Consider the following 26,543-nt stretch of genomic DNA (forward strand, 5'->3'; position numbering starts at 1 on the left):
CCACTAGTCACAGGCCTCCATTCAGAGAAGAAATCTTCCACTACCAGTCTCTGGCTTCTCCCGTTGAGCCAATGTCTAATCCAGTTTACTACCTCATCGTGTATACCTAGCGACTGAATCTTCCTCCCATGCGGGACCTTATCAAAGGCTGTACTGAACTCCATGTAGACAACATCCACTGCCTTCCCTTCATCCATTTTCCTTGTAACCTCCTCGAAAAACTCTAATAGATTTGTTAAACATGACCTACCAAGCACAAAGCCATGTTGACTCTCCCTTAATAAGTCCCTGTCTATCTAAGTACTTGTAGAACCTATCTCTTAGTATTCCTTCCAATAATTTACCTACTACCCATGTCAAATTTACTGGCTTATAATTTCCCGGATTACTTTTAAAGTATTTTTTAAACAACGGAACAACATGAGCTATCCTCCAATCCTCCGGCACCTCACCCGTAGATACCGACATTTTAAATATATCTGCCAGGACCCCTGCAATTTCAACACTAGTCTCTTTCAAGGTCTGAGCGAATATCCTGTCAGGTCCTGGGGATTTATCTACTCTGATTTGCCTCAAGATAGCAGGCATCTCCTCCTCTTCAATCTGTATAGGTTCCATGACCTCACTACGTTTGTCTTTTTTCCATTAACTCCATGCCAGTTTCCTTAGTAAATACAAACGCAAAATACCAATTTAAGATCTCCCCCATTTCTTTTTGTTCCATACATAGCCAACCACTCTGATGTTCAATTTTATCCCTTACTATTCTTTTGCTTTTAGTGTACCTGTAGAAGCTCTTTGGATTATCCTTCACCTTGACTGCCAAAGCAACCTCATGTTTTCTTTTAGCCCTCCTGATTTCTTCCTTAAATATTTTCTTGCACTTTTTATACTCCTGAAGCACCTTATTTGCTCCCTGTTTCCTATACATCTCATACAACTCTCTCTTCTTCCTTATCAGAGTTCCAATATCTCTAGAGAACCAAGGTTCCTTATTCTTATTCACTTTAATCCTGACAGGAGCATACAAATTCTGCACTTTCAAAATTTCTCCTTTGAAGGCCTCCCACTTATCAATCACATCCTTGCCAGATAACAACCTGTCCCAATCCACACTTTTTAGATCCTTTAACATTTCTTCAAATGTGGCCTTTTTCCAGTTTAGAATCTCAACCTGAGAACTAGATCCATCTTTATCCATGATCAAGTTGAAACTAATGGTGTTGTGATCACTGGAACTAAAGTGTTCCCCTACACACACTTCCGTCACCTGTCCTAACTCGTTTCCTAATAGGAGATCTAATATTGCATCCTCTCTCATCGGTACCTCTATATATTGATTTAGAAAATTTTCCTGAACACATTTTACAAACTGTAACCCGTCTAGCCCTTTAACAGCATGGGAGTCCCAATCAATATGTGGAGAATTAAAATCCCCTACAATCACAACTTTATGTTTCCTGCAGCTGTCTGCTATCTCTCTGCAGATTTGCTCCTCCAATGCTCGCTGACTATTGGGTGGTCTATAATGTGGTCATACCTTTCCTGTTTCTCAGGTCCACCCATATGGCCTCGGTAGACAAGCCATCTAATCTGTCCTGCCTGAGAACTGCTGTAACATTTTCCCTGACTAGCAATGAAACCCCCTCCCATCCTTCATCCCTCTGCCTCTATAACATCTGAAACATCGGAACCCTGGAACATTGAGCTGCCAGTCCTGCCCCTCCTATAGCCAAGTTTCAGTAATGGCTATGATGTCATAATTCCACGTGTCAATCCATGCCCTCAGCTCATCAGCTTTCCCACAATTCTCCTAGGGTTGAAAAAGACACACCTCAAAAGATTATTACCACCACACACAACCCTTCTATTTGTGACTTTGCATGAACTTTAAACATCATTTATTTTCACCTCCACTCCACTATCTGCTGTGGCACTCTGGTTCCCATCCCCCTGAAAATCTAGTTTAAACCCTCCCCAAATGCACTAACAAACCTCCCTGCAAGGATATTGGTCCCCTTGTAGTTCAGGTGTAACCCGTCTCTCTTGTACAGGTCCCACCTGCCCCAAAATAGATCTCAATGATCCTGAAATCTGAAACCCTGCCCCCTACACCAGTTCCACAGCCACATATTCATCTTCCAGAGCATCCTACTCTTACCCTCACTGGCACGTGGCACAGGTAGCACTCCGGAGATTACCACCCTCGAGGTCCTGCTTTTTAACTTCCTACCAAGCTCTCTATACTCAGTCTTCAGGACCTCCTCACTCTTTCTTCCTACATCATTGGTACCGATGTGTACCATGACATCTGGCTGCTCACCCTCCCACTTCAGAATGTTGTGAACGTGATCAGAGACACCCCTGACCCTGGCACCCGGGAGGCAACAAACCATCCGGGAGGCAACAAACCATCCGGGAGTCTCTGTCATGACCACAGACCACAGTACCTCTAACGATCGAGTCCCCTATCACTACCGCTCTCCTCTTCTTCCACCTTCCCTTCTGCACTGCAGAACCAGACTCAGTGCCAGAGATCCGGCTGCCACAGCTTGTCCCAGGTAAGTTATCCCCCCAACAGTATCCAAATCGGTATACCTGTTGTTGAGGGGATTGGCCACGGGGAGCCCTGCTCTGCCTGCCCTTTCCCCTTCCCTCACCTGACGATAACCCAGTTACCTATGTGCTGCTCCTTTGGCATAACTACCTCCCTAAAACTATTATCTATAAACTCCTCATTCTTCTGAATGATCCAGAGGTCATCCAGCTCCTGCCCCAGTTCCCTAACACGGTTTGTTAGGAGCTGCAGCTGGATGCATTTCTTGTAGGTGTTGTTGTCAGGGATACCGGAGGTCTCCCTGAATTCCCACATCCTGCAAGAGGAGCATTCCAACATTGTGCCTGGCATTCTCTACTCTAAACAAACAAAACAAAACTTACCCAGAATCTACCCTTGCCTCTGCCAGTTCACGCCGAAGCCTGCTGAGCCAAAGCCGTCCCACTCTGCTCTCCGCTCTCTGCCCGTTGGATATGGTGGTCTCTTTTTAAACCTTTGGTATTTTACATCACGCGCCTGTGCAGTCTAGACTCTTTTCACCTAGCAGTGTTAAAAAAATGACTTCTCTCCGAAATTCCTTTACTTCTTCACTCTCAGCTGCTAGCTTCAATTCTACCATCATATTTGTTGACTTCAGTTATTGGTTGATTTCTTGTGGCTATTAAATGACGCAAATGCTGTGACTTCAATTTGTACGTGCCTACCAGAAGTGGTGTGGCAGGTGCTAAAGGAACTTCTGGCGCCTTGGAAGTTTCAGGAAAAAGCAATTGCTTCCAGTATGTTACATTTTTAGGTGTTCCTTTTTACAGTGGGACTGAGGTAGTGTTGCGCCCGTGGCCCCCCCTCCCCTTTTTGAGAATCGCAAGATCGCTATTAAGTCAGGTCGGGAGACCCAGGAAATGAGAGAGAGATGTTTGGAATGTCCTGGCCCCAGCGATACAAAGCCACGGAACAGGTCATTGTCTTGGAGACGGTATTGTGTATTGAATACTGTACTTCATGGGAGCCCTCAGGCAACGTGGTCTGGTTGGGGGATGGCATCATTCCACCCTGATTGACATCTGAGACCCTGTGAGCCATCAGGATAAAAGAGGGTCTGGGGAACAGCCCTTGATACGCACCAGAAGAAACGCTAGAAATCCTGTAACAGCGTAATAGCGAAAGCCGGTGGAAAGCCACGTGCGTCCTTTTCCATTTGCCTCAGAATTGGTGGGCCTTGCCACAGAAGAATGGCTTTAGCTAACAACAAAGGAGAAATCAGCCCCAACGACTCTCGAAGGATCGACATCATAAAAGGAATGGGCAAGTTTTAATCCGTCTCTCTCTCCAACCAAAAGCTGCAGCTTGAATGAACTTGAGTGACTTTTATATTTCCATCGAACAATACATTATCCCCTAGACAACAATAGAGCTATTTCTTATTGATTATTATTATACCCGCGCTTTTAGATTTAGTATTGACGACGTATATTATCTGTATGTTTGCATTGATATTATTTTTGTGTATTTTTATCAATAAATACTGTTAAAAATCGTACCATCAGACTTCAACGGACCTCTCTATCTTTGCTGGTAAGTGACCCAGTTACGGGGTACGTAACAGAAGATAGTTAGGTAACCAGCAGAAGAGGGGAAGGAGTGACATCTCTAGGGAAGATAGAGAGAAATTCTCCAACCCGAAACTTAGCTGGGATCAATGTGAAATTTAAAAAAAACAACCTGCAGACACTGTAAATCTAAAATGAGAGCAGAAACACTCAGTAGATCTGTCCTCATCTGTGCCCTCAACTCATTAACCCTAACCATATCCAGAGGAAACCCACAGAGTCACTGGGGGAAATGTACAAAGTATTTACAGACAGCAGTAGCAATTGAATTCCAGTTGGTGATTGCTGGCACTGTAAGGCACTAACTACAATGCTACTATGCTACCCTTTAAAGTAAAGTCATCTTTATTGTGATCTATAGCCAGAACTGCAAACTGCTGTCAGAGCAAGAAAATGATATATTGCTTTTGGTTAACATTTATAATGACAATTAAAGTTGGGTCCATCAGGGCTGGAACGGGAGGTATTTATAAATCCTGCAGCTAGTCACCCATTGTTTCAAACAAGAAGCTACTGGGGTTTTGCAAAAGACCATCAAACAGAAAGCCGATGGTTATACCAGTGTTTTGGGGTTTCTTTAAACTGTAGTATCATTGGTTGCAAACATGTCAGAAGCTCCATTGAGAGTGTCCTGATCAACTGCATCACTGTCTGGTACAGGAATTGCACAGCATCTGACCACAGGTTCCTACAAAGGATTGCGAGGATTGTTGAAATCGTTATCAGGGTCTCTTTTCCACCCATTAGAGCAAGAGTTCTCAATCTGGGGTCCACAGATCCCTTGCTTAATGGTATTAGTCTGTGCCATAAAGAAGTTGGGAACCCCTGCTTTCGGGATAGTTATCAGGAGTGCTATGCATGCAAGGTCCTCTGCATTATCAGTGATCCTCCCATCCATCCATCAATCTCTTTGACCCTACCCCGCCACCATCGGGCAGGAGGTGCCATAGCATTAGGGCCAGAACTGTGAGGATGGGAAACAGCTTCTTCCCCCAGGCCGTGAGTCTACTGAACTCCCTGCCACCATCACGTATGAAATGCCAGAAGTGTTTCACTATTTACTTTTTAATTTGTATCGTATATGCACCTTATTATTTGTGGTGAGATTACATTATGTGTTATGTGTGTGGGTTATATTTACTGTGTTGGTATCGTGGTCTGGAGGAACTTTGCTTCCTTTGGCGGTATGGTTGAATGACGATAATCTTGAACTTCAACTAGATGTTCGGTAGCACCATCTTAACCAGAAGTTAAGTTGAAAACAAAGTCAATGAAAACAAAAACGTTAGCATAACACTATTACAACACCCATGCTGCTGTCTGTAAGGAGTTTGTATGTTCTTCTCATGACCATGTGGCTTTCTTCTGGGTGCTCCAGTCTCCTTACACAGTCTAAAAGCGTAGGGATTTGCAGGTTAATCGGTCACAAGGGTGGAATTGGGCAGTGCAGGCTCATTGGGCCAGAAGGGCCTGTTACCGTGCTGAATCTCAAAATAAAATAAATAAAATAAAATGTTAGTTTCCGAGCATATCAAATGCACTCAGCGCAAGGTATAAAAGGATTTCTGTGCCATGAACCCATCTACTGTGTGACCATCGACAGTAAACAGGCTGATTTCCAGGCAGAAGTAATGCCGGCTTTATTTACACCAGAAGATGAACTGAATGAATCGCCACTGAGCAGCCAAAGCTCCAGAATCAAAGAAGAGTACTGCTTTTGTGGTAAGATGGCGGCATGCTTGGATTCAGTGACCACTCCAGGTCCAATCAAAGGTGTAATTCTTCATCCTGTGTGTCTTTTTTACAATCGCAAGCCACTGCACATACTAAGAACATCAAGTACTGCAGGTCTACCGTATCAAAGGGTCGTTCAATAGCGATGGAGCTGGATTTATTGTGTACTGCTGTTTTTTTGTTGCTTTTTTCATTGTGCTAAGGTGGTGCATGGTGTGAGTGATTGCCTTAGAAGTTCTTATTGTAATCGTGAGACCCTTTTGGGCATTGGTAGTGTAGAATAGTGTGTTTGGTTCTCTGTTCATTGGTGAGACAGCAAGTGAGCTGCATTGCTTCACTTGTGGTGAGGAATAGAGGCTCTTGCAGATGCCCAGAGGAGATGCTAGAGGTTGTGTGGAAGAGAGGGGAGGCCTTCATGGATGTACTGGAATCTGTTCTGGATGGAGGGCTGGCCGCTCCTGTCAGTGATGCTCTCCAGTGTTCACTTGGTGCTGCTCTCCACTGTTTACTCTGTGGAAGAACAAGCTAGACCAGGCCAACTTACCGTCCATCTACTGGCCACTCAGGGACTTGGGCTATATTATTTTCTTTTCTTTGCAATTGCATGTTTTCTGGCTATTATAACTATATGTGTTATGCGCAGTCCGTTGTGTGCTGTTGGTAATGCCGTTTGCAATTTAGTCCCAGAGGAGCACTGCTTTGTTTGGTTATATTCATGTATGATTGAATGATAATTAAACTTAAAACTTGAACTTGACTCCAGTGTGCCAGGATGAATGCAAAGGAAGTTATGCTGGCAAAAGAAAATACATTGAAGTATCATTGTGTGGAACTCTTTGGATAAACTTACAGGACGGGCTTCAGCGTCCTGTGGCAGTTGGATGAATGAATCACTTTCCACCATCTATATTATCTAGTGTTTATGCCACTGGAATTGTAGTTCAGTGTTCTGGCTAGAAGTTTGGAAACATCAGTCAAAATCTCAGAATGACAACTAGGGAATTAAATTAAGATTATTCTAGCTCCTACTGGATTTATTTCAGTGCTATTTGTGGAACCCTGTTGCACACAAATTACTTACTTAATCCTCAAACATACATCCTGAGATCATGGACAAATGCAACCATTTCTTGACTCCTTCCTGATATTTATTAGCCACCTTTTACCCATTTTATCAACTTCTACTTACTGTAATTACTATGCCTGTCTATAAATTATTGCTCTATCTAGCCCTGTCTAGTCACAGTCTTTCATAGTTCAACATAAACTTATTATCAAAGTACTTTGTGGTACCATATACTATTGTGAAATTCATTTTCTTGCAGGCAATTACAGGAAAAATATTTACAATAGAATCTAGAAAATACATACAAGAACAAAAACTGACAGGCAAGGTGCAAAAGAAGACAAACTGTGCAAATAAAAAAAATATACTTATATCAAAAACATGAATTGGAAATTGTCCCTGAAAGTGAGTTTGTAGGCTGTTATTGTGGTCAGTGAAGTTATCCACACTGGTCATGAACCTGATATGCAATGAACAAAAGTGGTTGCAGAACAGAAACTTATGAAAAACTGCCAAGCAAATAAAGTTAAATATACAGTAAATTACTTACAGTATCTAATATATTTGATTAGAGACACGGCTGTGCCCTCCACCAAATACTTGTTGTCATAGCTTTTGTCTAATCAAAAATTCAAAAAAATCAAAAATCAAAAAAAGAGTAATACTGTATATGAGAAAGAATTGTCAAAGCATATTTGAATGCTAGTTTCAATATACATTCAGTAGTCACTTTATTAGGTACACCTGTGCACCTACATATTAATGCAAATATCTAATCATCCAATCATGTGGCAGCAACTCCATGCATTAAAACATGTAGAAAGATAAAGAGGCTCAGTTGTTGTTCAGATCAAATATTAGAGTAGGGAAGAAATGTGATCAAAATGACTTTGACAGTGGAATGATTGTTGGTGCCGCATGGGGTGGTTTGAATATCTCAGAAACTGCTGATCTCCTGGGAGTTTCATTTACAACAGTCTCTAGAGTTTACAGAGAATGGTGTGAAAAACAAAAACAAAAAGAAAAAAGCACCCAGGGAGCAGCAGTTCTGAGGATGAAAATGACTTGTTAATGAAACTGGTCAATGGAGAACGGCCAGACTCGTTCAAGCTGACAGGAAGGTGACAGTAACTCCAAAATATCACTCGTTACACCAATGGTGTACAGAGTTGTATATCTGAAGGCACAACATGGTGAAACTTCAAATGGATGGGCTACAGCAGCAGAAGACCGCAAACACACACTCATTGGCCTCTTAATTAGGTATAGAAGATACCTAATAAAATGGCCACTAGTGTAGTTTTTGTTTAAGGATACATTCTGAACCTGTAGCCAAAATACATTAGCAAACTTTATATTGATCAATTGTGCTGAAATCAAAGTCTTCACCATTTGCTCCAGCAGGGTAAATAAATGAAGTTCATAATTTTTTGTATATCTTTATTGCCATCAACAATTGATTGGAAATCATCTCAATATGTGTGGTGGACTTCTCCCAGAATAGCAGTGGAAATCATTCCTAAACTAGGGGCATATCTGGAAGTGCCACTTTGATTTATGCAACAAATTCTGTCTTTGATTAATCAAAGGAGGTTTTTCTCACAGACATTATATGTGCCTGCAATATTGATGTTTCACCCTCCTTTAACGATTAATATCTGGATTTCTTTATAGATCTAACTTAGTGGACCTATACTCAAACAAACCGTAAAATTGGCTGGGTGGGTGGAGAATGAATGGCTAATACTGAATTTTCTATATATTATGTAGAAATTTTCTGCTGTGAAAAATGCTTTCATCAGTATTCATAAATTGTACGTGAACTTCAGTTTTCTTCTTGGTAGTGCAAGTTAATTCAGGAGGTATATATGTCAGCAAAGTTTTGAACTACGCACAGGTTATCTGAAGTTCATAACTTATCAATCCATTAACTGATTTAAAGAAAATAAAAGTAAGAGCGACCAACCACAAAAATCATAAATTTGAGGAACTTACCAGGAATGCTAGAAGGAAATAAGAAGTGAATGTCCAAAATAATAAATAGCTCTGTATTTTGAATTGTTAAATATAATATGAAAAGATGATGAATTTTAAAAATATGAAACTTGTCATATAATTTAATACATACTTTGCCATAAGGAGGTGAGTTCTAAATGGTTAAACATAATGACCAAGGAACTAATTGTGGACATCAGAAAGAAAAGTCAGGGGAACACATACAGTCCTCAAAGGGGGATCAATAGTGGAAAACGGCGAGCAGCTTCAAGTTCCTGGATGACAACATCTCTGAGGATCTCTCCTGGGCACAGCATACTGATTCAATTACAAGGAAGGCATGACAGCAGCTATGTTAGTTTAGGAATTTGAGGAGATTTGATATGTCACTAAAGATTCCACAAATTACCATAGGGAGTTGGTTGCATCACCTTCTGTTATGGAGGGGCTATTGCACAGGATTGGAAAAGGCTGCAAAGGGTTGCAAACCTAGCCAGCAACTCAAATTTGCTCCAAGAAGGTGGCATCCATCGTTAAAGACACTCACCATCTCATCACATTACTACCATTGGTTAAAAGCTACAAGTGTCTGAAAATTTAGACTCCTTTTTTTCAGGACCAGCTTCCTCCCCTCTGTCATCACATTTCTGAATCCATGAACAGTAACTCACTATTCTACTTCCACAATATTTATTTATTTATTTATTTATTTGTTTTATTGTAACTTATAATAATTTGTTATGCTTACAATGTATTGCTCATGTCAGTGATGATAATTCTGATTCTAACTCTACAGACAAGTCAGATCCCTTGAGTGATGGGCAGTGATGTACACTTGGGAGGGAGTGTTTCTTGGAATCTACAGTGCTGAAACTGAAGAGGGTTCAAAGAAGGTTCACAAAAATGATTCCAGGATTGAATGGCTTGTCATATGAAGAGCGTTTGATGGCTCTTGGCCTGTATTCACTAGATTTCAATAGATTGAGGGGTGACCTGATTGAAACCTATCGAATGGTGAAAGTCAAGACATACAAACAAGCTGAAGGAACAGTTTTTACAGTAGAGGACACTCAAAATATCCCAACATTGGATAAACAGGGGGCTCTAGGGGGAGAGAAGCTAACTACGATTCAAATCACCAAGGAAATGGTACTTGATAAATTAATGGGACTAAAGGTGGATAAATCCCCTGGACCGGATGGCTTGCATCCTGGGGTCTTAAGGGAAGTGGCGGTCGGGATTGTGGATGCATTAGTGATAATTTTTCAAAACTCGCTGGACTCGGCAATGGTCCCGGCAGATTGGAAAAATGCTAATGTAACTCCTTTATTTAAAAAGGGCAATAGACTGGGAATTATAGGACAGTTAGCCTAACATCTGTGGTTGGCAAAATGTTGGAATCGATAATTAAGGAAACAGTAACAGCGCATTTGGATAAACATAGCTTAATAGGAAAAAGTCAGCATGGCTTTACAAAAGGGAAGTCATGTTTGACAAATTTGTTGGAGTTCTTTGAGGACATAACATATAGGGTAGATAAAGGGGAGCCAGTGGATGTGGTAGATTTGGACTTCCAAAAGGCATTTGACAAGGTGCCACACCAAAGATTTTTACTTAAAGTAAAAAATCATGGGATTGGGGATAATATTCTGGCATGGGTGGAGGATTGGCTTTCTAACAGAAAACAGAGAGTTGGGATAAATGGTTTATTCTCAGACTGGCAGTTGGTGACTAGTGGTGTTCCGCAGGGGTCGGTGTTGGGACCCCAACTCTTTACAATCTATATTAATGATTTGGAGAAAGGGACTAAGTGCAACGTATCAAAGTTTGCTGATGACACAAAGATGGGAGGGAGTGTAATGAGTGCGGAGGACATTGAAATCCTGCAGGGGGACATAGATAGGCTGAGTGATTGGGCAGACATTTGGCAGATGAAATATAATACTGACATGTGTGAGGTCTTGCATTTTGGCAGGAAAAATAATAGAACAGTTATTATCTAAATGGAGAGAAACTGGAAAGTGCTTCTGTGCAAAGGGATCTGGGGGTCCTGGTGCAGGAAACACAAAAAAGTTAGTATGTAAGTGTAGCAGGTGGTCAAGAAGGCCAATGGAATGCTGGCTTTTATTGCTAGGGGGATGGAGTATAAGAACAGGGAGGTCTTACTGCAGTTGTACCGGGTATTGGTGAGACCACACCTGGAGTACTGTGTGCAGTTCTGGTGTCCATATTTAAGAAAGGACATACTGGCTCTCGAGGCAGTGCAGAGAAGGTTCACTAGGTTAATTCCGGAGATGGGTGGGTTGATGTATGATGAGAGGTTGAGTAGATTGGGACTCTACACATTGGAGTTCCGAAGAATGAGAGGCGATCTTATTGAAACATATAAGATTGTGAAGGGGCTTGATCGGGTGGATGCGGGGAGAATGTTCCCAATGATGGGTGAAACTAGGACTAGGAGGCATAATCTTAAAATAAGGGGATGCCGTTCCACAACTGAGATGAGGAGAAATTCCTTCACTCAGAGGGTAGTGGGGCTGTGGAATTTACTGCCTCAGAGAGCTGTGGAAGCAACTACACTCAATAAATTCAAAACGGAGATAGACATTTTCCTGGATAAAAATGGCATTAGGGGATATGGTGAGCGAGCAGGTAAGTGGACATGAGGCTAGGTTTAGATCAGCCATGTGATCTCCTGGACCAGTTTTCGATAGACTGGATGGGTCGGAGAGGAATTTTCCAGATTTTTTCTCCTCAGTTGGCAAATTGGTTTTTTTACTCCCGGGTGATCACATGGGTTTGGGCGGGATGAATAATAAAATAAAATGGGCGGCATGGTGCCCTGTAGGTTGGCACTGTTGCCTTGTGGGATTCGGTGAAAACTAGAGTTAAGATTGGATCAGCCATGATCTTGTTGAATGGCGGAGCAGGCTTGAGGGGCCGATTGGCCTACTCCTGCCCCTATCTCTTACGTTCTTATGTTCTTATGAACTCAGCAGGTCAGGCATCATCCGTTGAAATGAGCAGTCAACATTTTGGGCCGAGATCTTTCATCAGGACTGAAGAAGGGGCAGGCACGGGCCCTATAAAGAAGATCGGGGGAGGTTAGAAGGTGCCAGCTGAAAAATCAATCAGAGGAAAGATCAAGGGGTGGGGGAGGGGAAGCAGGGAGGCGATAGGCTGGAGAGGTGAAGAAGGAATGTAAGGGGAAAGTATTATGGGTAGTAGAAAGCAGAATCATGAGAGAGGTGATAGGCATCTGGAGGAGGAGGCAGAGTAAAAGTGGGATGGTGGAAGGGAGAGGGAGGGAATTACTGGAAGTTGGAGAATTTGATGTTTATACCAAGGGGCTGGAGGCTACCCAGATGGTATATGAGGTATTGCTCCTCCAACCTGAGTTTGGCCTCATCATGGCAGTAGAGGAGGCCAGGTATGGACATATCCAAATGGGAATATGAAGCAGAGTTGAAGTGAGTGGCAACCTGGAGATCCTGTCTGCTGTGGCAGACGGAGTGTAGGTGCTCGACGAAGCGGTCCCCCAATATGCGTCAGGTCTCATCGATGTAGAGGAGGCCACACCGGGAGCACCGGATGCAATAGATGACCACAACAGACTCACAAGTGAAGTGTTGCCTCATCTGGAAGGACTGTTTGGGGCCCTGAATAGTGGTAAGAGAGCAGGTGTAGCACTTACACTTGCAGGGATAAGTACCAGGTGGGAGATCTGTGGGGAGGGACGTGTGGACCAGGCAGTTGTGGAGAGAACAATCCCTGCGGAAAGCAGAGAGGGGTAGAGAGGGAAAGATGTGCAATGTTGTGGGGTCCTGTTGAAGGTAGCAGAAGTTGCGGAGGATAATATGCTGGATCCGGAGGGTGGTGGGGTGGTAGGTGAGGACAAGGGGAACTCAGTCCCTGTTGTGCTGCTGGGAGGATGGGGTTAGGGCTGAAGGGCGGGAAATGGTGGAGATGTGGGTGAGGACATCATTGATGACGACAGAAGGGAAAACACGATTCTTAAAGAAAGAAAACATTTGAGATGTCCTGGAATGGAAAGCCTCATCCTGGGAGCATATGCGGTGGAGACGGAGGAACTGGGAATAGGGAATAGCATTTTTACATTTGGCAGGGTGGGAAGAGGTATAATCGAGGTAGTTATGGGAGTCAGTGGGTTTATAGAAGATGTCCGTGGACAGTCTGTCTCCAGAGATGAAGACCGAGAGATTGAGAAAGGGGAGAGAAGTGTCCGAGATGGACCAAGTGAATTTGAGTGCTGGGTGAGAGGCAAAGTTGATGAAATTGACAAGCTCAAGTCCTTGAGAGAGTGAATGTGGAGAGGATGTTTCCTATGGTGGGAGAGTCTAAGACCAGAGGACACAGCCTCCGAATTGAGGGGCATCCTTTCAGAACGGAGATGAGGGGGGATTTCTTCAGCCAGAGTAGTGAATCTGTGGAGGCCAAGTTTGTATTTATATTTAAGGCAGAGGTTGATAGAATCTTGATTGGTCAGGGCATGAAGGGATACAGGGTGAAGGCAGGAGACTGGGACTGAGAGGAAAAATGGATTGACCATGATGAAATGGAGGAGCAGACTCGATTGGCAAAATGACCTAATTCTATCCCTATGTCTTAAGGTCTTGATGTCAGTGCCACAGCATCAGATTGGTATATCTTCCACCGATTGAACATATTTATCAGGAATTCTGCATAAATAGGGCCCTTAACATTGTCAGTGAATCCTCCCATTTATCCAACAATTTCTTTGACCCTCTACCATCAGGTGGAAGATTCGATAGCATTAGGAAAGAATGGTTAGGATGGGAAACAGCTTTTTCCACCACACCATAAGCCTACTGAACTCCCTGACACCACCCAGGTCTCATCATGTATGATTCCTTAGTAGCACTGTACTGTTTACTTTTTAACTTGTGTGGTATATGCTCCTTACTATTTGTTAATTTACTTGTAGTAATATTACTTTACATGTTATATGTGTGAATTATATATACTGTGTTGTGCACCTTCGTGGAGAGGAATATTGTCTTATTTGGTGGTATACATGTGTATGGTTAAATGACAATAAGCTGAATTTGGGATTGAGATTGAGCTGTAGTAACAAACTGCTTGCTGATTATTTTTGCTGCCTTGGCTGCTGAATCAGAGTGCTGCTGTCCTGTTGAACCTGCACTAAGGATGTTCTTTAGAAGGATTTCTAGTAATAAGTTGCCGTAATGTTGAAGGACTGTTATTTCTTCCCAAGACAAGGGTGTGGGACAAGAATGGAACTTTTTGATGCATTTGATAAGTTCTGTTACATACTTCCAGTCTATGTTGGTTGTTAACACAAGTGACGCATTTCACTGTATATTTCGATAAATAAATGCACCTGGCCACACCAAGTTTCAGAACCAATTCCAAAAGGATAGATCCTAGTTGACAGGAGCTACTCAGTACTTCCCTGGATCCTCGTGCCGGTTCACCACAGCAAATTAGGCCTGATAAAATGAGAGTTGTGCAAGTACCAGAAATAAAATGGAGTATTCAAACCAAGTGACCTTCTATGCTTTGCAATCCAGATACTGACTTAAGACATCAATGTTGGGTCTGAGATCCCAGATGACTCATATAATTCACTTTTGTCCTGCTGTGCAAGTCCACTTGCACTGAATATCACACATTTCTTTCTATTATGCTTCAAAGTTCTGACGAGAGATGGTATGTGAGCTGTTCTAGTGGAAATAGTGAAGTAGTGAAAATAAAACAGTAAATTGAAAGACTTTTTAAAGAATTTGAATTATTTTTTGTTATTATAACATGTACTAAGATACAGTGAAGAGCTTGTCTTGCATATTCTCCATACAGTTCAGATCATTACACAGTGCATTGAGGTAGAGCAAGGTAAAATAATACCCATGCAGAATAAAAAGTAACAGCTACAGAGAAATTGCAATGCTGGTAAACAATAAGGTGCAAGATCAAAGGTAGATTGTGTCAAGAGTTCAATTTATTATATTCGGGAACTATTAACGGTGGAATAGAAAGTGTCCTTGAACCTGGTGGTATGTGTTTTCAGACTTTTGCATCTTCTATCCAGTGCAAGAGGAGAGAAGAAAGAACGTCCAGGGCAGGTTGTTGGGGTCTTCAATTATGCTGGCGGCTTTACAGAGACAGCAAGAAGAATTGACAGAATTTGCTGTCAGGATGCCATGGTACTAAACAGTGTAAAAATGGGAGAATGGATCTGAATATTTTAACCAATTGGGACACTGGCAGAATTACATTAATATGAATAATTTCCTCTTTTAGAAATTTCTGTAATTCTATTGATATCAAAATATATCACTACAGTTAACTGGTTTCTGTCTCAGTTACTTTAAAATAGAATGCAATACAATGTTTTGTTTTCCTGAATCATACTCTCAGCAGTTCCTCATATTGTCCATTTTCATTCCTGAGCTTTCCTCTTTGTAATCCTACTCTTTGCAGGATAACAGTACACCAGAGGAGCATGCACTCCACGTCTGGGATCACTTCATTTCTCGATCTTCTGCCAAGAATGTGGTATTTGTGGCCCACAGTTACGGTGGCCTGGTGTTTTTGGAATTAGTAAGTACATTTTTTCAAATTCTAAGATTAATTTTGTTCATTTCATATTTCAGTCATCTTATGCAAAATAATCTAGTAGGTTTAAACAGTGTAAAGCTGACCTTTGTTTTCATGATATCCATGTATTGCTACCTCATTCTAAATCTTTATTCATTTTTGTTCTTAATTACCAAAATACTCCAAGTGGAAAATAGGTATTTATTTGAATTCATTGGTGGTTGTCTATTGAGTCCAACAATAACAGGAAACCTGTGTAGGCGAGTTTTTAAAATGGAAAAGCCTTTGCACTGGGACAGTTCCACTTCTCACTCCGAAGTCCGGGTCCAGTGGCACAAAAAGCGTCACAAACTGGGGTCTTCCTTGGATGCAGTGGATGATCGTGACATCTTCTGTGCCTTGTCATGCCCTTCGCTCTCCATGTGACGTTGCAGAACCGCCTTCCTGGCTATTGGATTTCATTGTAGATCCCATCTCAATTTGAATTCATTACAGTGATAGTAAATGTCATAATTTCATGTGTTGTATGAAATCAAGTTCAGTGAGTAAACATGACTTCAGCATTCCTTACCTTATGTTTTCAGTCTGCTTAGGAAACACATTTCAAGTACTTAATTGAAATTGTGACTCCTTTGAACAATTACTGACAGTTTAATATAAATTTTCAAACATTTGTTCTTCTGACATGGATGATAAACTATTAGAATGATTGCTGTCTCAGCATAACATGAAAAATGTGACAGGAATAAAACCAATAAGAAAAATGCCATCTACCTTTCCTCAATGAAAAATATTGTCATCTTGAAGATGGTGTGTTCATAGAAAACTGTTCATTTGCCACATGCCACATGTGCGTAGTTTCAGGGAAAAAAAGGTTTCTTTATAATTTGGAAAAGTATGCTTGGTTGTCCTTGTTTGTTTCTTAACCCTGCCAAGCTTTTTGTCAGCTGGTTGCATAATCATCAAATATATTGCAGTACAGATAGGGGCGAGATGTTGCCTTTTGGTAGTAAGAACAGAGAGGTTACACTTTGCTTGGATAAGAAGATCTTATTATCTGACTTCAAGAATCAATGGAGCCAGGGCAATATTAAGCAAATCACTAAAAATAATGCACTTTGTTAAAAGTCTTAAGAAACTAATCAAAGCATTGTGGTTAATTTCTTGTGGAAGTTTGTTTAGACTGTTTCACATCATAGAACACTTTGGCATGTTGTGCACAGCTCTGTTTAAATATAGAAACAATAGAGAAGGTACAGAAAGCATTTGCAGGAATAATGCCAGAATAGTGAAGATATACAGTATGTGTCAGAATAGAGTGAACAGGAATTGTGCTGTAGAAAAAGGAAAGCTGACATTCGATCAGATATTTGCAGTTTGTCTTTTATACATCGATTGTCAGTTTTTGTGTGTAGTTTTTCATTGTATTTCTTTGTTCGACTGTAAATGCCTGCAAGAAAAGGAATCTTGTTTGCATTTGGTGACATATTCTGCACATACTTCGATAATAAATTTACTTTGAACTTTGAGGTAGTGATTTTAAGATTATGAATGCACAGATAGCTAAGATTTAGAAAATAAGTATATATACTTATGGAATGGTCCAATTTGAGGGGTCTTAGAATCAGAATCAGGTTTATTATCACTGGCATGTGACGTGAAATTTGTTAACTTAGCAGCAGCAGTTCAATGCAATACATGATCTACCAGAGAGAGAAAAAATAATAAATAAAATAAAAAATAATAAACAAGTTAATCATTTAGGAATCGGATGTCAGGGGGAAGAAGCTGTTCCTGAATCACTGAGGGTGTGCCTTCAGGCTCGTGTACCTCCTAACTGATGGTAACAGTGAGAAAAAGGCGTGCCCTGGGTGCTGGAGGTCCTTAATAATGAACAAAGCCTTTCTGAGAAACTGCTCTCTAACGATGTCCTGGGTACTTTGTAGGCTAGTACCCAAGATGGAGCTGACTAGATTTACAACCTTCTGCAGCTTCTTTCAGTCCTGTGCAGTAGTCCCTCCCCCCCAGACCAGACAGTGATGCAGCCTGTCAGAATGCTCTCCAAGTTACATCTATGGAAGTTTTTTGAGTGTATTTGTTGACATGCCAAATCTCTTCAAACTCCTAATAAAGTATAGCCACTGTCTTGCCTTCTTTATAACCATAACCTTTGTACATCAGTATGTTGGGACCAGGTTAGATCCTCAGAGATCTTGACACCTAGGAACTTGAAACTGCTCACTCTTATCACTTGTGATCCCTCTATGAGGATTGGTATGTGTTCCTTCGTCTTACCCTTCCTGAAGTCCACAATCAGCTCTTTCATCTTACTGACGTAAGTGTTAGGTTGTTCCTGCGGCACCACTCCACTTGTTGGCACATCTCACTCCTGTACGCCCATTCATCACTACCTGAGATTCTACCAACAATGGTTGTATCATCAGCAAATTTATAGATGGTATTTGAGCTATGCCTAGCCACACAGTCATATGTATACAGAAAGTAGAGCAGTGGGCTAAGCTCACACCCCTGAGTGCACCAGTGTTGAATGTTAGCAAGGGGGAGATATTATCACCTATCCACACAGGTTGTGGTCTTCCAGTTAGGAAGTCGAGGATCCAATTGCAGAGGGAGGTACAGAGGCCCAGGTTCTGCAACTTCTCAATCAGGATTGTGGGAATGATGGTATTAAATGCTGAGGTTATAGTCGATGAACAGCATCCTGAAATAGGTGTTTGTGTTGTCCAAGTGGTCTAAAGCCGTGTGGAGAGCCACTGAGATTGTGTCTGCCCTTGACCTATTGCGACGATAGGCAGATTGCATCGAGTCCAGGATCCTTGCTGAGGCAGGAGTTCTGTCTAGTCTGACCAACCTCTGAAAGCATTTCATCACTGTAGATATGAGTGCTACCGGGTGATAGTCATTAAGGCCTCTTACATTATTCTTCTTAGGCACTGATATAATTGTTGCCCTTTTGAAGCAATTGGAAACTTCCGCCTGTTGCAGTGAGAGGTTGAAAATATCCTTGAATACTCCTGCTAGTTGTTTGGCACAGGTTTTCAGAGCTTTACCAGGTACTCCACCAGGACCTTCCGCCTTGCAAGGGTTCACTCTCTTTAAGGGCAGCCTAACATAGACCTCTGAGATGGAGATCACAGGGTCATCAGGTGCAGCAGGGATTTTCACAGCTGTAGTTGTGTTCACCCTTTCAAAGTGTGCACAGAAGGCGTTGAGTTCATCTGCTAGTGAAGCATCACTGCCATTCATGCTATTGGGTTTTGCTTTGTAGGAAGTAATGTCTTACAGACCCTGCCAGAATTGCCGTGCATCCGATGTCGCTTCCAACCTCATTCGAAATTGTTTCTTCACTCTTGAAATAGCCTTCTGCAAATCATGCCTGGTTTTCTGGTACAGGCCTGTGTCGCCAGGTTTGAATGCCACAGATCTAGCCTTCAGCAGATGATATACCTCCTGGTTCATTCACGGCTTTTGGTTTGGGAATGTACAGTAAGACTTTATAGGCACACACTCATCCACACAGGTTTTAATGAAGACGGTAACAACTGCAGCATACTCATCCAGGTTCGAAGATGAATCCCTGAATACAGTCCTGTCCACTGATTCAAAGCTGTCCTCTAGGCGCTCCTATGCTTCCCTTGTCCATCCCTTCTTGTTCCTCACTGCTGGTGCTGCAGTCTTCAGTCTCTGCCTGTACTCAGGGAGTAGAAGTACAACTAGGTGATCAGACTTCCTGAAGAGAGGGCATGGAATAGCACGGTAGGCATTCTTGATGATGGTGTAGAAGTGGTCTAGTGTGTTGCTTCCTCTGATATTGCAAGTGATCTGTTGATGGTAATTGCTTAGTGATTTTTTCAGACGAGCCTGGTTAAAAACTCCCAAAATGTTGGTGAAGGGGTTAGGATGCACTGTTTGTGCATGTTTTCAGATCAGATCATCGAAAGCCTGCTTGACATTGGCATGAGGTGGAATGTAAACTGCTACCAAAATGACCCCAGAAAACCCCCATGGTAGATAAAAAGGATGACACTTTATTGCTAGATATTCCAGGTCTGGTGAGCAGAATTGGGACTAAGAAAATTAATTAAGATTCTCATTTTTTTTTTTGTTCAGCAAGTGACTACAACAAGTTTGCTTCCAAAAGGATTAGCTGAATTTCCCAAATATGTTGAAAATGTCCATTTGGATCATTCAGTACCTATAGCTCCCCTGTGGTACCAACAGCTTTTGAACTTCAGCAGTTATAAATTATTCATAAATAATTGCACCAGAGGGCAGAAAGAATCTTATATTAGCCAAGTAATTGGGTTCTTTATTACCACTTTGCATAACATTATGAAAACAATTAGCTGTAACTAAATTGCAGTACTCATTTTTAGGAGACTAACTGTGCCATCAGTTTTGATCATAGATCCAGACAGCACAGAGTGGGGTCCTTATGGAACAACTTGTCCGTACTGAGAGAGGAGAACTTAAACACCTTGTCCATCTTCAGAGAGAAGACTTTATGGAACACCTTGTCCATACTGGGAGAGGAGACTTTATGGAACAGCTTGTCCATACTGAGAGGAGACTTTATGGAACACCTTGTCCATACTGGGAGAGGAGACTTTATGGAACACCTTGTCCATACTGAGAGAGGAGACTTTATGGAACACCTTGTCCATACTGGGAGAGGAGACTTTATGGAACAACTTGTCCATACTGGGAGAGGAGACTTTATGGAACAACTTGTCCGTACTGGGAGAGGAGCCCTTATGGAACAGCTTGTCCGTGCTGAGAGAGGAGACTTTATGGAACACCTTGTACATACTGAGAGAGGAGCCCTTATGGAACAACTTGTCCGTACTGGGAGAGGAGACTTTATGGAACACCTTGTCCACACTGAGAGGAGACTTTATGGAACACCTTGTCCATCCTGAGAGAGCAGACTTTATGGAACACCTTGTCCATACTGAGAGAGGAGCCCTTATGGAACACCTTATCCATACTGAGAGAGGAACCCCTATGGAACACCATGTCCATACTGAGAGAGGAGACTTTATGGAACACCTTGTCCATCCTGAGAGAGCAGACTTTATGGAACACCTTGTCCATCCTGAGAGAGCAGACTTTATGGAACACCTTGTCCATACTGAGAGAGGACACTTTATGGAACACCTTATCCATACTGAGAGAGGAACCCTTATGGATCACCTTGTCCATACTGAGAGAGGAGACTTTATGGAACACCTTGTCCATACTGAGAGAGGACACTTTATGGAACACCTTATCCATACTGAGAGAGGAACCCTTATGGAACACCTTGTCCATACTGAGAGAGGACACTTTATGGAACACCTTGTCCATCCTGAGAGAGGAGACTTTATGGAACACCTTGTCCATACTGCTAGAGGAGACATTGTGGAACACCTTGTCCATCCTGAGAGAGGAGACTTTATGGAACACCTTATCCATTCTGAGAGAGGAACCCTTATGGAACACCTTATCCATACTGAGAGAGGAACCCTTATAGAACACCTTGTCCATACTGAGAGAGGAGACTTTATGGAACATGTTATCCATACTGAGAGGAGACTTTATGGAACACCTTATCCATACTGAGAGAGGAGACTTTATGGAACACCTTATCCATACTGAGAGAGGAGACTTTATGGAACACCTTGTCCATCCTGAGAGAGGAGACTTTATGGAACACCTTGTCCATACTGAGAGAGGAGACTTTATGGAACATGTTATCCACACTGAGAGGAGACTTTATGGAACACCTTGTCCATCCTGAGAGAGGAGACTTTATGGAACACCTTGTCCATACTGAGAGAGGAGCCCTTATGGAACACCTTATCCATACTGAGAGAGGAACCCTTATGGAACACCTTGTCCATCCTGAGAGATGAGCCCTTAGAGAACACCTTGTCCATACTGAGAGAGGAGACTTTATGGAACACCTTGTCCATCGTGAGAGAGGAGACTTTATGGAACACCTTGTCCATACTGAGAGATGAGCCCTTAGAGAACACCTTGTCCATACTGAGAGAGGAGACTTTATGGAACACCTTGTCCATCGTGAGATAGGAGACTTTATGGAACACCTTGTCCATACTGAGAGAGGAGACTTTATCGAACAACTTGTCCATCCTGAGAGTAGACTTTATGGAACACCTTGTCCATACTGAGAGATGAGCCCTTATAGAACATCTTGTCCAAACTGAGAGAGGAGCCCTTATGGAACACCTTGGCCATACTGAGAGAGGAGACTTTATGGAACACCTTGTCCATCGTGAGAGAGGAGACTTTATGAAACACCTTGTCCATACTGAGAGAGGAGACTTTATGGAACACCTTGTCCATACTGAGAGAGGAGCCCTTATGGAACACCTTATCCATACTGAGAGAGGAGACTTTATGGAACACCTTGTCCGTACTGAGAGAGGAGCCCTTATGGAACACCTTATCCATACTGAGAGAGGAACCCTTATGGAACACCTTGTCCATACTGAGAGAGGTGACTTTATGGAACACCTTGTCCATACTGAGAGAGGAGACTTTATGGAACACCTTGTCCATCCTGAGAGAGGAGACTTTATGGAACACCTTGTCCATACTGAGAGAGGAGCCCTTATGGAACACCTTGTCCATACTGAGAGAGGAGCCCTTATGGAACACCTTGTCCATACTGAGAGAGGAGCCCTTATGGAACACCTTGTCCATACTGAGAGAGGAGCCCTTATGGAACACCTTGTCCATACTGAGAGAGGAGACTTTATGGAATACCTTGTCCATACTGAGAGAGGAGACTTTATGGAACATGTTATCCACACTGAGAGGAGACATTATGGAACACCTTGTCCATACTGCGAGAGGAGACATTGTGGAACACCTTGTCCATCCTGAGAGAGGAGACTTTATGGAACACCTTATCCATACTGAGAGAGGAACCCCTATGGAACACCATGTCCATACTGAGAGAGGAGACTTTATGGAACATGTTATCCACACTGAGAGGAGACATTATGGAACAGTTTATCCATACTGAGAGGAGACTTTATGGAACAGCTTGTCCACACTGAGAGAGGAGACTTTATGGAACACCTTGTCCATACTGAGAGATGAGCCCTTATAGACCATCTTGTCCGTGCTGAGAGAGGAGAACTTATAGAACACCTTGTCCATACTGAGAGAGGAGACTTTAGGGAACTCCTTGTCCATCTTGTGGGAGGAGACTTTATGGAACACCTTGTCCATCTTGTGGGAGGAGACTTTATGGAACACCTTGTCCATCCGGAGAGAGGAGACTTTATGCAACACCTTGTCCATACTGAGAGAGGAGACTTTATGGAACACCTTGTCCATACAAAGAGAGGAGCCCTTATGGAACACCTTGTCCATAGTGATAGAGGAGACTTTATGGAACACCTTGTCCATCCTGAGAGAGGAGACATTATGGAACACCTTGTCCACACTGAGAGAGGAGACTTTATGGAACACCTTGTCCATACTGAGAGAGGAGACATTATGGAACACCTTGTCCACACTGAGAGAGGAGACTTTATGGAATACCTTGTCCATACTGAGAGAGGAGACTTTATGGATCACCTTGTCCATACTGAGAGAGGAGCCCTTATGGAACACCTTGTCCATAGTGATAGAGGAGACTTTATGGAACACCTTGTCCATCCTGAGAGAGGAGACTTTATGGAACACCTTGTCCATACTGAGAGAGGAGACATTGTGGAACACCTTGTCCATCCGGAGAGAGGAGACATTATGGAACACCTTGTCCATACTGAGAGAGGAGACTTTATGGAACACTTTGTCCATACAGAGAGAGGAGACTTTATGGAACACCTTGTCCATACTGAGAGAGGAGCCCTTATGGAACACCTTGTCCATACTGAGAGAGGAGCCCTTATGGAACACCTTGTCCATAGTGATAGAGGAGACGATGGAACAGCTTGTCCATACTGAGAGAGGAGACTTTATGGAACACCTTGTCCATACTGAGAGAGGAGCCCTTATGGAACACCTTATCCATACTGAGCGAGGAACCCTTATGGATCACCTTGTCCATACTGAGAGGAGACTTTATGGAACACCTTGTCCATACTGAGAGGAGACTTTATGGAACACCTTGTCCACACTGAGAGGAGACTTTATGGAACACCTTGTCCATACTGAGAGGAGACTTTATGGAACACCTTGTCCATACTGAGAGGAGACTTTATGGAACACCTTGTCCTTACTGAGAGAGGAGACTTTATGGAACACTTTGTCCATCCTGAGAGAGGAGCCCTTATGGAACACCTTGTCCATACTGAGAGGAGACTTTATGGAACACCTTGTCCATACTGAGAGAGGAGACTTTATGGAACAGCTTGTCCATACTGAGAGGAGACTTTATGGAACACCTTGTCCATCCTGAGAGAGGAGCCCTTATGGAACACCTTATCCATACTGAGAGAGGAGACTTTATGGAACACCTTGTCCATACTGAGAGAGGAGACTTTATCGAACAACTTGTCCATCCTGAGAGTAGACTTTATGGAACACCTTGTCCATACTGAGAGAGGAGACTTTATCGAACAACTTGTCCATCCTGAGAGTAGACTTTATGGAACACCTTGTCCATACTGAGAGATGAGCCCTTATAGAACATCTTGTCCAAACTGAGAGGAGACTTTATGGAACACCTTGTCCATCCTGAGAGAGGAGACTTTATGGAACACCTTGTCCATACTGAGAGAGGAGACTTTATGGAACACCTTGACCATCCTGAGAGAGGAGACTTTATGGAACACCTTGTCCATACTGAGAGAGGAACCCTTATGGATCACCTTGGCCATACTGAGAGAGGAGCCCTTATGGAACACCTTGTCCATACTGAGAGATGAGCCCTTAGAGAACACCTTGTCCATACTGAGAGAGGAGAACTTATGGAACACCTTGGCCATACTGAGAGAGGAGACTTTATCGAACAACTTGTCCATCCTGAGAGAGGAGACTTTATGGAACACCTTGTCCATACTGAGAGAGGAGACTTTATGGAACACCTTGTCCATACTGAGAGATGAGCCCTTATAGACCATCTTGTCCGTGCTGAGAGAGGAGAACTTATAGAACACCTTGTCCATACTGAGAGAGGAGACTTTAGGGAACTCCTTGTCCATCTTGTGGGAGGAGACTTTATGGAACACCTTGTCCATCTTGTGGGAGGAGACTTTATGGAACACCTTGTCCATCCTGAGAGAGGAGACTTTATGGAACACCTTGTCCATACTGAGAGAGGAGACTTTATGGAACACCTTGTCCATACTGAGAGAGGAGACTTTATCGAACAACTTGTCCATCCTGAGAGTAGACTTTATGGAACACCTTGTCCATACTGAGAGAGGAGACTTTATCGAACAACTTGTCCATCCTGAGAGTAGACTTTATGGAACACCTTGTCCATACTGAGAGAGGAGACATTATGGAACACCTTGTCCACACTGAGAGAGGAGACTTTATGGAACACCTTGTCCATACTGAGAGAGGAGCCCTTATGGAACACCTTGTCCATACGGAAAGAGGAGAACTTAAACACCTTGTCTGTACTGAGAGAGGAGACTTTATGGAACACCTTGTCCATCGTGAGAGAGGAGACTTTATGGAACAAATTGTCATACTGAGAGAGGAGACATTGTGGAAAACCTTGTCCATCCTGAGAGAGGAGACTTTATGGAACACCTTGTCCATACTGAGAGAGGTGCCCTTCTGGAACACCTTATCCATACTGAGAGAGGAACCCTTATGGAACACCTTGTCCATCCTGAGACATGAGCCCTTATAGAACACCTTGTCCGTGCTGAGAGAGGAGAATTTATGGAACCCCTTGGACATACTGAGAGAGGAGATTTTATGGAACACCTTGTCCATACTGAGAGAGGAGCCCTTATGGAATACCTTGTCCATACTGAGAGAGGAACCCTTATGGAACACCTTGTCCATCCTGAGAGATGAGCCCTTATAGAACACCTTGTGCATTGTGAGAGAGTAGACTTTATGGAACACCTTGTCCATCCTGAGAGAGGAGACTTTATGGAACACCTTGTCCATATTGAGAGAGGAGACTTTATGGAACACCTTGTCCATACTGCTAGAGGAGACATTGTGGAACACCTTGTCCATCCTGAGAGAGGAGACTTTATGGAACACCTTATCCATACTGAGAGAGGAACCCTTATAGAACACCTTGTCCATACTGAGAGAGGAGACTTTATGGAACATGTTATCCACACTGAGAGGAGACATTGTGGAACACCTTGTCCATACTGAGATATGAGCCCTTATAGAACATCTTGTCCAAACTGAGAGAGGAGCCCTTATGGAACACCTTGGCCATACTGAGAGAGGAGACTTTATGGAACACCTTGTCCATCGTGAGAGAGGAGACTTTATGGAACACCTTGTCCATCATGAGAGAGGAGACTTTATGGAACACCTTGTCCATCCTGAGAGAGGAGACTTTATGGAACACCTTGTCCATCGTGAGAGAGGAGACTTTATGGAACACCTTGTCCATACTGAGAGAGGAACCCTTATGGAACACCTTGGCCATACTGAGAGAGGAGACTTTATGGAACACCTTGTCCATCGTGAGAGAGGAGACTTTATGGAACACCTTGTCCATACTGAGAGAGGACACTTTATGGAACACCTTATCCATACTGAGAGAGGAACCCTTATGGATCACCTTGGCCATACTGAGAGAGGTGACTTTATGGAACACCTTGTCCATCCTGAGAGAGGAGACTTTATGGAACACCTTGTCCATCCTGAGAGAGGAGACTTTATGGAACACCTTGTCCATACTGAGAGAGGACACTTTATGGAACACCTTATCCATACTGAGAGAGGAACCCTTATGGATCACCTTGTCCATACTGAGAGAGGAGACTTTATGGAACACCTTGTCCATACTGAGAGA

At 42.7% G+C, this 26,543-nt stretch overlaps 1 protein-coding gene across 5 annotated transcripts in view; it reads left to right on the forward strand.

Annotated features, from left to right (window-relative positions):
- The window catches only part of fam172a (family with sequence similarity 172 member A), a 563,544-nt gene that overhangs the window by 263,074 nt on the left and 273,927 nt on the right, over positions 1-26,543 (forward strand). For all 5 annotated transcript variants that reach the window (XM_059969313.1, XM_059969311.1, XM_059969314.1 and 2 more), the window contains one exon: positions 15,443-15,562. In XM_059969313.1, coding sequence (XP_059825296.1) covers positions 15,443-15,562 — 120 coding nt within the window. The remainder of the gene's footprint in view (positions 1-15,442; positions 15,563-26,543) is intronic.

The sequence above is a fragment of the Hypanus sabinus genome, chromosome 5, assembly GCF_030144855.1.
Source record: "Hypanus sabinus isolate sHypSab1 chromosome 5, sHypSab1.hap1, whole genome shotgun sequence".
Taxonomy (NCBI): domain Eukaryota; kingdom Metazoa; phylum Chordata; class Chondrichthyes; order Myliobatiformes; family Dasyatidae; genus Hypanus; species Hypanus sabinus.